Source organism: Microcaecilia unicolor, chromosome 1 (genome assembly GCF_901765095.1).
Source record: "Microcaecilia unicolor chromosome 1, aMicUni1.1, whole genome shotgun sequence".
Classification (NCBI taxonomy): domain Eukaryota; kingdom Metazoa; phylum Chordata; class Amphibia; order Gymnophiona; family Siphonopidae; genus Microcaecilia; species Microcaecilia unicolor.
Window position 1 is genome coordinate 282,985,413 of NC_044031.1, and position 12,588 is coordinate 282,998,000.

At 42.8% G+C, this 12,588-nt stretch overlaps 1 protein-coding gene across 1 annotated transcript in view; it reads left to right on the forward strand.

Annotated features, from left to right (window-relative positions):
* The window catches only part of EMP1 (epithelial membrane protein 1), a 62,433-nt gene that overhangs the window by 21,958 nt on the left and 27,887 nt on the right, over positions 1–12,588 (forward strand). The window contains exon 2 of the mRNA XM_030207181.1: positions 9,049–9,162. Coding sequence (XP_030063041.1) covers positions 9,085–9,162 — 78 coding nt within the window. The 5' untranslated portion in view covers positions 9,049–9,084. The remainder of the gene's footprint in view (positions 1–9,048; positions 9,163–12,588) is intronic.

Below are 12,588 nucleotides of genomic sequence, written 5' to 3' on the forward strand. Positions count from 1 at the left end.
GGTATCTATGACTGTAACCAAAGCAGAACTATGTGTGGAATTTTGTTTTGATTATTGACACACCCTAAGGCCCATCTAGTCTGCCCAATTTCTACACTAGTGCATTTCCATAACTACAAGAAAGTGAAGAAGAAAGGAACAGTCTCTGCTGGAGTGAAAAGCAAATGGATTAGCTGAAAAGGCCAAATATGTAGTCCAATTTCGAACGTTTATCAAAGCACAATTTTCTTATAAGGTTAAATAAAATCATGCGTTGATTAACATTTGATGTTCGGTCTTCTCTGCTAATTTGTTTTCAGTGCCATAGACTCCGGTTGATCTCTAGCTGTCGCTTTGCTTCCTCACACCTAGGGATCCTCTGGACTTATGTCAGGGCTTGCTTGAATTGTCACTGTTTTTGCCTTCATCAGGGATGCTATCCCATGCACCCATTACCCTTCCAACAACAAAAAAATATTTTCTAACATTACTCCTGAGTCTACCCTCTTTAACCTCACTTTATAACTTCTTTTTCTAGAACTTTCTGCTGAAAAAGGTTTGCTCCTTCCACATTATTTATACCATCAGAGACGTTAAATGTGTCCATCATAACTTCCTCCTTTTCCTCCATTTCAAATGTTCTTTTCTACTGTCTTTTACAAATTAATTCTTCGCATTTCAGTTACCTAAATGTCAACAAAAGTATGTTTTATTACAGCTGCTGCATTTTTCATCGTGATAAATGGCAATACTTAACAGTCTTAGCAGCTATTAACAGAAATGTATTTCTTTACAAGAAAAGGCCTGGTATCTTACCTTAAAATATAGTTTTGGATTATGCAAGGGTTCCTCCCCCCGTGATTTTCTATGTGACCAAACTCTTTTAGGTCCATAGTATACCCTCTGTAGTGGGGGTGGGGAAATGAATGCTTCCTAAAGCAGCCGCCATACGCAGAACCTTCTATAACAGTTTTTCACTAGAGCTTATACAGCGATCAAGGGTTTCAAGCACTGCAGGGCTTGATTCTGTAAAGGTTCAGGTTTAAAGATGGATGAAGCTAGAACCTCCTGCTATGGGTGCATATTGGAGTATCTAAATATTTCATAACTTCAAAATAAGTCATGATTATTTTGTGCTCTTGTAGGTAGAATAACCCAGTGGGCACTGAAGTTATAGTGGTACAGAATCAGGGCTTTTTTTGAGGGGGTACTTGGGGGGTACTGAGTACCGGCACCTTTTCCATTGTCTGCTAAAATTGACCCATGGTCCCCAAGTTTTAATGAAAGAGCTTAGGCCCTACACACCGATTCTGCCTTGTCATAGATTCTGTGACTGGTTTTGTAGGGCAGCTGGCTATTGTGGGGTGGGTCCCTCAGTGATCACCCCAACCCTCAAGGGTGGCCTGGCATTTGAGTACCGGCACCTTTTTCTCTAGAGAAAACACACTGTACAGAATACAAAGACCAGGAACCAACTGATCCTTGTGCTTTGAAATGAACTACTCTTGTATAAACTCCCTGTTCTCTCTTTGAGGCAGTAGTGAGAATTGGTATGATTCTGTGCAGTGCTAGAAGCTGCTTTAATTGTATCAAATTCCTGCTTTAGTTTGCTTAGCTCATGTTTTATACTAGCAAGCTGAAGACAGATAGGATAACCTTTAAGCCTCCAGATGGTGTACCTTAGAACTAAAGCACCACAATTATTACACAGAATAGAAGTAATCTTGATTGATTGGAATGGGTATGAACAGGTGTACTATGATAGGTTTAACAGTCTGTAAGATTGCCTGTGTATGACTGAGGAGTAACGTTTATGAATTTTGTGTGCTACTCCTGAATTGTCCAGCTATAACAAATGACTTTACTGCTGTACTTTATAAAATATGAATAAAGTATACAGAATCAATGAAAAACAGAATCAATGAAAAAAAAAACCTCCCTGTTCTTTTTGTTCAGGACCAAATGTAGATTAGATTTCTGTTGTTCACTCTTTAGTTCTGGAGTTGATCCCATGGTTTCATTCATGAACAGTATACTTAAGCTTGTATTAGTTGCTTCTGAAGTAGTTGATCCAGAGGTGTAGCCAGGTTTTGATCTCAGGGGGAGCAGACTTTTATAAAATAGGCGCCGGTTGGTGTCAGCTAGACAGCAGTGTCTGTTTTGTTGCTCAGAGGCTGTGGCGGGCAACGATTAATACAGGCTGTCTCTGTTACGTCCTGCCTACAAGGAAACAGTAAGTTACATCAGGAGGCAGGACACAGAAGAGGTCCCTGGACTGGCCAGAGCAGGCAACCTGTCTTCTTAACTTCAAATAAAAATATTCAAATCGTGACCATCACCTCAGGAATAGCACACACAGTCCTTCCACTGCTAGATACCTTGTTTAAATCAAGATGGGCTTTTGTTTGTGTGGTGACTCTACAGGATGTGAAGAACACTAGTCTTGAGCATTTTTATTTTGGGTGACAAGGGCCACCTTTGCCCCAGAGCAGTGGCGTAGGAAGGGGGGGGGGTGGTCCACCCTGGGTGCACGCCGCTGGGGGGTGTCAGCGCTTCGCTGGTTCCTTGCTCTCTCTGCCCTGGAACAGGTTACTTCCTGTTCCAGGGCAGAGAGAGCAAGGAACCAGCAAGGTGCCGACACCCCCCAGCGGCGTGCACTCGGCGGATTGGCCCTCCCGCCCGCCCCTCACGGCCTTCCAGGTATGTTCTCGCGGGCGGGGGGGGGGTGTTGCGCTACAGAGGGGGGAGGGTGCGTCGCGCTGCACCCGGGGGGGTGCGCAGCGGCGACCCGCCCCGGGTGTCAGCTGCCCTCGCGACGCCACTGCCCCAGAGCCTACTTTCAAATAGGGCTAGACACTTTGTGAAATAACACAAACCCCTGCAAAAAGACACCCAAAACCTATACTGAAAACTTACCACACCATAATAGCCCTAACCCACCTATGAAAAGACAGTGCTATAAATATTACAGTGGGACCTAGAGAAGTGTTTCCATAGGTGGTCCTGGAGTACCTCCTTGCCATTCAGGTTTTCAGGCTATCCACAATGATAGCATGAAAAGATTTGCATGTAATGGAGGCAGTATATGCAAATCAATGTCATGCATATTTATTATGGATATCCTGAAAACCTGACTGACAAGGGGGTACTCCAGGACTGCCCCAGAACACAAAACTTACCACACCATAACAGCCCTAACCCACCTATCAGACGACAGTGTTATATATAGTACACTGGGCTCTGGAGCACCAATATACTTACTATTGGGAAACTGGAACAAGCTGCACCGTTACACATTCCTACACAGATACTACATGCTAGCAGAATCCTTCACCTCAGTCACACATGCAGAACATGGACAGACCCTCATCTATATAACATAAGAGTAGCCATACTGGGTCACCTGTTTCCAATGTAGCCAACCCAGGTCACAAGCACCTGGCAGAAACCCAAATTGTGACAACATTCCATGCTACCAATCTAATGCAGAATAGGGAGCCACAAAAAAACAAAAACAACAAAAATTGAAATAGAGACCCCTCCCTGCCCAAGGAAGCCAGACTCTAAACAGTGCAATACTGGTAAAAAAACAAAAACAAAGAGACAGTCATGCATTTTCTCCTGTACTTTGTAAAATAAAAATAGAAAAAATGTACATTTTACAAAGCAGGTACATCTCAGTCCTTACAAAGTATTAAATAAAAATAATTTTTTCTACCTTTGTGGTCTGGAAATGTGGCTGGTTCCAGTCTTTTTTCCCATGTTCCATGAGTCATCCTTACAAATTCTTTTCCAGGTTGGCCTTTCCATTTCTTCGCTTGCCTCTTGTCTTCTTTCTTTCCTTCTGTACATCTGTCTCCAAGTGCACCATCCTTTTTTTCTCTGCACCACTATTTGTCCTGTCCAGCATCTCCCTTCTGTGTCCCTTTTCCCTATCCTACTCCCAAGTTCAGCATCTGCCCTTTCTGTGTCCCCATCTCACCCCTTTTTCAGCACAAGCCTATCTGGTCTCCTCATCTTCCCCTTTTCCCAGCAGTATCCCTGTTATCATCTTCTCCCTTTTCCAGCATTACCTCTTTGTCCCCATCTCACCCCTTTTTCACCATTGTCCCTATATCCCCCTTCCAGTGGTGCCCCTCTGTGTCCCTATCTCCTCCTCCCCTTTTCAGTAGTTTCCTATCTCCTCCTCCCCTTTCCAGTAGTGCCCTCTTTGTGTCCCTATCTCCTTCCCCCCTTTCCAGTAGTGCCCCTCTGTGTCCCTATCCCCCTCCTTTTCAGTAGAGCCCCTATCTCTCCCCCTTTTCCATAGTGCCCTGTGTCGCCATTTCTTCATTTTCTAGCATTGCCTCTTTGTGTTCTAGTGTCCCTACCCTCTCCCTGTCCAGTATTGACTCTGTGTCCTTCTCCCTCCTTGTCCAGCATTTACTATATCCATCTCTCTCCCCATGTTAACCTTCTTCCCCGTCCCTTTCAGCGCTCCCCATCCTCCGTAGGGCCACATATCTCCCTGGCCTGCTCCCACGGTCCATCCTCTGGCAGCTCCAAGGAGGTTTTAATAGACAGGAGACCAAGTGACGTCAAAATGTTAAAACCAACTAGGCCAGTCTCAGTTTCCTTCCCCACACAGCTGTCATCGCCGCATTCTCAAAAGAAAGCAAGCAAACCTATGAGTTGCTGCATCCACGTTGTCACTCTTTATTATTGGTAGCATTTGTATTTAATCTCACTTATATTTTCAAACATGTCAATTTGTGCAGTATACGGATGTACACAGAAGTATAATAACAGAATAACTTTTCATAGGAAGAGTAGTAATTTGTTATAAATCGTAATTGGTGTGTCATTTGGAGGGGCTGGTTATAGGGATACTCTAGCATGTGTTATACGTAAGCCACACTGAATCCGACGTTGCGTGGGATAATGTGTGATATACATGTAAAAAAAAAAAAATCCTTTATCCTCCACAACACTGCCTATCCTGCTGGATAGTGATGGCAGAAGGAAAGCAAGTTTGGTCTAGTGAAGACTAACTCAAAATAACTTGTTCCTTAGCTGGGCCCTAGTATCACTATATTAAAAATGCAACCATACTATGCCTCTGTGGCTATGTTCCACTAATGTTAAACAATTAACTGGATTTCTTGAAAGGATTATGTAAACGTAGGATGCATGACTAGGGACACAAACATATACTTATTTATCCAACATCACAATTCCTCATGTACTGTCACAAAACAACTTTTTTAGGGTGGATAGTGTTCCTTTTATTATCGACCAGATAGAGATAAGAGCTTTCAGTTTTGGCACAGTATAAGTCATCTTAAGAACAAAATATAAGAAAACAAATGGACTGCATTAGGGGCTTATTGCCCATTTTATGTTTAAACAAAAGAGATCTGCATGAAACAAAATATTTAATTTTATTTTGACTTATAAAATTACATGCTCCTGAAACATGTTCAAAAAACAGAATAATCCATTTGTATATCTAAAAGGTAAACTTCTACAACACAGATGAAGATGTGATTCCATGTGCCCCAATGAAAGGAGAGTTTAATTCTACTTCCATTTAATTTTAGTATATTCTATCATCTGAAACAGCTTTAGCATTTTTACAGATGGACCAACAATAAACAATGACAACGTGTATGCAGCAGATTGTAAGTTTGCTTGCTTTGAACGTCAACAACGGCTGCACGGGGGTAGGGGGGAGTGGAAACAGATTACTAAAATTGGCTTCACCCTCTCTTCTGCCCGTCTCTCCCATTCCGTCCGCGTGGTCACTTTTTACTTCCCTGAAGCCTTCTCCATCTCCCTCCTATGCAGCACCGTCGATTCACAGTCAGCCTTCTGCCAGCGTCGGGGCCTCTCTCTTCTCAGGCGTGTCCGGCCTACTCCATTGCAACTTCCTGTTTTGCGCAGAGGTGGGACGCGCCTGAGGAGAGAGAGGCCCTGATGCTGGCAGAAGGCTGACTGTGAATCGCCGGTGCTGCGCAGGAGGGAGATGGAGAAGGCTTCAGGGAAGTAAAAAGTGACCAAGCGGATGGGACGGGAGAGACGGGCAGAAGAGGACTCAGGAGGGAGGGAGCAGAAAAAATATTTATTGTTACGAGGCGCATAGGCACCAATTTTTCAAAACAGCTGTTTAGTGGAGCCACCGCTCCCCCTGCGCCCCACCTAGCTATGCTTCTGAGTTGATCCACAAATGGAACTGTCTTCCCCTCCCCCCCAACCCAGTGAAGTTAATTACTCCAGGATTAATTTGGCACTCCTAGTGTGAATGTGCCAGTGAATCTGGAGTGAAACCCCAAAGTTCTAAGAATTGATAAATAATCTGTACCTACCATTGTTCTAACCATTCTAGAAGAAGCTTGAAACTGATATGAGGAGACTAGTAGTGATGATGCTTCTCAAATTTGTATTTAATTGCTCACCTTTCCAAATCCAAGCTCAAGGCAAGTTTGATTCAGGTACAGGATGCATTTCTCTGCCAAAGAGGGCTCATAGTCTCATACTTATGTTTGCTAATGAGATTTACGTTTATTAAAGCAATTTGCTACAATCCCCATTATTTTTAGTGGGACCTTTTACTAATTAGGAACCATGTATTCTAACCCAGACTAAGGTTTTATAGCTGCTGCACAGTAATTGCCAAAATTACTGCATGGTAACTGCAAAAGCTCTGTGTTAAGTGTTGGAAAGGCTGTCATGTAGCTAACACAAAGAAAAAGCAGTTACCATGCATTAATTGCATGGCAGATGATGCATGATTCAGTTAACTACAATTACCCCCCGGATTCTAAAGTTGCTTGCTCAAGTTGTGCATGCAGCTTAATTGAGTAACGAGCCCTTAACTAGCAATAACTGGATGCTAACCAATTATTGCAGTTAATTGGCTCCAATTAGAATTTGTGTGCACATTTGGCTGCGTAGTATTCTATAAGGATCATTGCCTAACTTTTATAGGGGGTATGGCCAGGGGTGTGTTGTGGCATTCCAAAAGGTTACATGCGAATTTACAGAATATGGCCTCAGCGCACCCAAGTTCAGCACCAGCATGTACTCCTGGCTTTTTACCAGGCATAAGTCTGGCGCCTAAAAGTCTGATGCAGAATTGGCACTGAGCACAATTCTAGAAAGTGTGTGTACCCTTTATAGAATCGCGCTTAGTGCTGATGTTTTTGGGCACTGAAGTTTGATCATTTACTGAATCTAGTTTTTAATGTGTAGTAACTACCTCTGAATTAATGGTGACCATCTCTGTGTTAGCTGTGGTAATTTCCATGTGAAGCAGATAACACGCTTTAATAATGAGGCTCTAAGGGGGGGTGGGGCAATTCTACAACTGGATATCTATTCCATAAAGGAACATAGGCACTTACTTTCCTTTATAGAACACTAGCCTAACAGTGAACATTATAATTTAGGCATGAGAATGTATGCCAACCATAGAGCTGGTGTGTGTACACACCTAAATACTGGCGATAGGTGTATAATCTAGAGTATTCTATAAGTTATTTGCCTATTATTATTTATTTGGATTTTGCTCACACCTTTTCGGTAGCAGCTCAAGATGAGCTACATTCAGGTACACTAGGCATTTCCCTGTTCTTGGAAGGCTCACAGTCTAGTTTTGTACCGGAGGCAATGGAGGTATAAGTGACTTGTCTAAGATCACAAGGCGCAGCAGAGGGATTTGAATCGGGCATCTCTGGATGTCAAGACCAACACTCTAACCACTAGGCCACGCCTCTACTCTAAGTCCCACCCACACTCTGGCCAGACTCCTCCCACGTGTATGCCTATCTGTAAAATAAGCACTATGTAAGATACCTGCATATCTAAAGAATAGTGCTTAGGCAGAACTTTGGCATATTTGGCATAACTGTTCATGCATACTTTATAGAATTACAAAATACCAAAAACTCTCTCTGATCCAATCGCTAACAATGTTATAATAATCATCTGTTCAATGGAGTACAAAGAATCCCCAGGGGGGAAAAGCCTCAGAACCCTTTCCTCTGCTCCTGTAAGAAGGAGAACATTTGGTAGGAATGTCGGGGTGAGATTACTTCACCGGCATAAAAAAAACCTCCCGAGAACAATTATGTTAAAGCTCCAGCTTGAACCAGCTTTTAAAGGGCTCCTGCGCTAACCCAGTGGTAACCAGGCAGTGTGTAACTCTGCTCGATTACCACTGGGTAAGCTCGAATGGCGCGTACTAGGAGTGGGAACTACCACCAGGCTTCTGCGGTATCCCGAAGGTAGTCCCGATTTAATGCACACTATGGGCTTCTTATCATGTCGCACATGCTAATCATTAGTGTGTGATAAATCCATTAGCACACCTTAGTAAAATGACCCCGTAATAAGGAAACAATACATTAAAAAAACAAAAAAACAAAAAAAAAAACTTACCAGTCCATCCCTTCAACCCAGTCCTCAAATTATAGAAGAGGGCAAAGAACAATATCAGGAAAATTACATAACAAAAAAAAAAATAGCCTACATCAGTGGCAATAGAGGCAGTGCATGCAAATCTCTCTCATGAATATTCATTGTGGATATCCTGAAAATCTGACTGGCTGGGGTGCCTCCAGGACCAGGTTTGGGAACCTCTGGCGTACATGGAAGTAACTAAATGGGATATTATTCCTATGAAGTTCTTGCTGGCTCAGATGCTAATGGAGAAAAGTAGACAATTGATCAGAATAAAAAAAAAAGTACTTTACAGATTGATATTTAATAACACATTCGCAGGGGTAATTCAACCAAAACAAAACACCAAGCTGTATTGCATGAGGTCGAAATAAAAGAAATTGTTGCCTCCTGTTTGTGTGGGACATGAGACATTCAGAAAGACTTGAACCCTGCAGTTTAGAAAAGGAATTCCTCTGTTTTGGAAGAAAAGCATTAACAGCCAATCTCTGTCTGGTTCTAATATTATTACTGTTTCAGTTTCAAGGCTTGGAGACCACCTGGTTCTTTTGAATTTCAGGCCAGCCCGATGTTTGTCCCATGTTTCCACATCATTGAAACTTTCTGTTTCCCATTTTGCTTTTCTCTCAGGTTTCTCTGTGGTTGCAGTGACTCTTAGACGCCATCATGCTGGTGTTGCTGGCTGGTATCTTTGTGGTCCACATTGCTACGGTGATCATGCTCTTTATCTCCACCATTTCCAATGTAAGTGAGACAATTAAATTTAAGTAGTATTTAAAATTCTATGATCATAAACTTGTTCAACATGGAAGTTCTGTCTTGCAGATGCTGTGAGCCACATATGTAGAGAAGTTTTGTTTCAGGCATTGCATTTTAATCATTCATGTATTCTGAAATATTAGTAGACAGTTTCTTGGTAACAAAAACTACACAATCCAAATATCTGTCATGAAGGGAATGAAAGTAGAAAGCAGGGCATGGCAATAAATATTTCCTATGCCAGGCTGAGTTTTGCAATGAGGTGGAAGAGGCCTGCAGGATGGATGATGTAGCCATGCTGAGAACAGCCAAACCACTACATAACTGGGATGCTGTTTACTAATGCATGTGAAATTTGGGATGATGGAGATACAGTTAGGATTATCAGATGGCTCCATATGATGAGCACTGAGGCTGAACCATTCCAGGTGTAGCAATGCTCCAATGTTTCTATCTATATCCTTCCAAAATAGAAACCTTCTGGAATCTGCTCCTAACTTGTGAGGTGTATTAAAGCGATGTAATTGTGGATAGGCCTAGATGTCCATCACTGCCAATTGGGTGTTCCCATTTTGTGTTTTGGAGGGAACTATAAGAAGCCCTGTAATTAGGAGGTTCAGGTCTTTATCAGTGGGGGAAGCTGAAGGAGCTTTTGGGTTCCAGGCTGCTAAGAAGCAGTAGGGGGCTGCCTCTTATCTTGGCTGGCTAAGCTTTGTACAAAAAGAGGGTAGTTTCCAAGGCCAGTCTGACCTGACTAATACAGGGGAGTAAAGAGGAGTAAGAGGAAGGCAGATCTCAGTGGTGTAGCCAGAAGGCAGAGTTTGGGTGGGTGAGTGGGTAGGTTAAGAGGGCATGGATTTTATCACATGGCTCCCTCTCCAACTTAAAAATTAAATTATTTAGCTTGTGAGGATCCCCAAGCCCTACCAGCTGACGATTCGGCAGTTTGCTGACTCCTTTCAGAAAACTATGCTAATCAGTGGATCGTGCTGTGGCAGTCTATCAAGATATTCACTGGCATTATCTAGATGGTGACACTAAATATCTTGCCCAGCAGCTTTTATCTGGATAGGAGGTGCTGCTTCCTGGATAAATACTTTAAAATATTGGCCTGTATGTGTTTTTTGGAATGTATTTTGTGAGCGTCTTTCAGAGAAGAGAACCCGGCATCTGAGGTACCCAGTCCAGGATCCACAGAGAAAAGAAGATGAGGAGAAGGACCAGTCCAGTGGCTTAAAGAGGGAACAATTTTTTAATTTTGAAAAGAGACTTTGAAAATGAGTTTAAATTGAACCGGCATCTGAAGTATCCAGTCCAGAACCTATACAGAAGAGAAGATGAGAAGGACCAGTTCATTAGGAAGTGGCATAAAGAGGGAACAGTTTTTTGATTTTGAAAAGATACTTTGAAAATGACTTTGTTACTGCACATTGATATTCCTGTTAACACTTGTTTTCACATTGACAAATGGGATTGAATGAGGCACACAAATAGATGATGTCATCACATGTTGCCGAGTTGGGACCAGTCACATAGCTAGACCTCGGGTTTGGTGGTGGGGCGGCTGAGCACACATTGGTGGGTGGGGGACAAAATTTTGCATCGCCCCCTGGCTCCTGCCCCCTGCCCCCCTCTTCACCCCACATACTGTACTGGTGGGGGTCTTCAAGTCTTGCCTACAGAAGCACTCTCCATCCATGGCCTGAACTTTCCCTAGGTGGCAGCCACCGCCACACTGGGCCTCCTTCCCAATGAATGATTGGTTTACATGAAAATGGGTATATGTAGGAGAGGTTCCCCCCTCCCAATTTTATGAAAACCGAACAAGCAAAGGGGATGGGGGAGGCCCGTGCAGTGCTGGTGATCCAGGGAAAGTGCAGGCTATGGGTGGAGGATCACTTCCCCTGGTGGAGCTTGGAGACCCTGCCAGCCAAAGCAGCAGACTGTGCTGCAAATTTGGAGAGACCTGAACTTAAATTGGGGGGGGGGGGGGGGCAAGGCCCCTGTAACTATGCCACTGCTTGGAACAGGTTTCCCAGAGCTCAGAAGTAAGTTTAAAGTTCTGAGCATGCACAACCCTTCCCATGCACAGCATTCTGCTCAGCACCTCAAGTTTATCTGATCTACTGAACAGAAGCAAAACGAAGATCTTCAATTTGTATAAGAGGATTTCCTCTGTGTGTTATCCGGTATTTTTCATGATCATATCATTCTTAAGAAGAAAAAAAAAGATTTTATTTTTTATTACTTTCTACTGGTCGCAACTGAAGTCAGTGTTTTGAAAGATCCAGAACTTTGATATCTATTCAAACTGTTCAATCTGCCTGGGCTTTGACCATAACCAAGCTGAATGTGCTTATATGCTCTGCGAGCTCAAAAGGATCACCTATGACAAAAACACTATGAAGCACAGAAGAGGCATCTGCTTGACTGAAAGGAAGAAAAGAAACTTCCTCTATGTAGAGATCTGCTGACTGTGCATTTAAGCAGACCCTCCTAGGAGGAGATTTCATGCACCTCCCTGCCAGTGACTTTAAGAGACCAGCTGCAAAGTCAGTCCAACTAGTGCCTAGCCCCATGGAAGTTTCCAAATTCAAAGCACAGTCATCTTCAGGATCCCCACACAGGCTAGAAGTGAAGACATTTTCCATAACATCTTCAAAAGCACATAAAAGGCAGAAGCGCATTAATGTAGACGTTTATTGAAGGGTATTCCCCAAGTGCAGGCCTGTGCATTCATCTCCATTACAGCCTACTTCATTAAAAAAAAATAAAAACAGCACCAGGACATTATGGCTGGCACAATTCGAGCACAGTCAGAGCAGTCAATGCACCAGATGCACAGCACGGACTGTCTGTGGCAGATTAATTTTGCATAGTACCTTTTGGGCATTGATAGCATAGGTACAGTGCAGGACTCCTCTTGCTCCCCAGTTCAGTTTCAGTCCTCCCCTGCTCAGTAGCCGGCTGCCCAACCTCTATTGTCTTCAACTCCAGTTCTGGGTATGGTAGTAGTCATAAGATAACATAACAATAATATTTGTATACTGCTATAACCACAAAGTTCTAAGCAGTTCACAATATTCATTAAGAAGCCAGGACAATCTCCCAGGAATTACATCATAAATTAAATATCAATCAAAAAGTCTAGTTGTTTAGACAAGACGAACTTCTGGAAAAGTTAGGTTTTAAGAATTCCTCCTAAATAAAGCATAGGAGTCAGCTTTTTAAAAAAGCATATTGAAAATTCTTGCCAAAATTTAGGGGCTTGATATGCCAACAATAACTCGTGCATTGTCAGTCTCTTACAGCCTTTAGCAGAAGGAAAACTAAAAGGAGAATTATTAATTGTTCTCTGAGACCTGGACAAAGACATGAACTGAAAATTATCTAACATATAATTCAGAACAG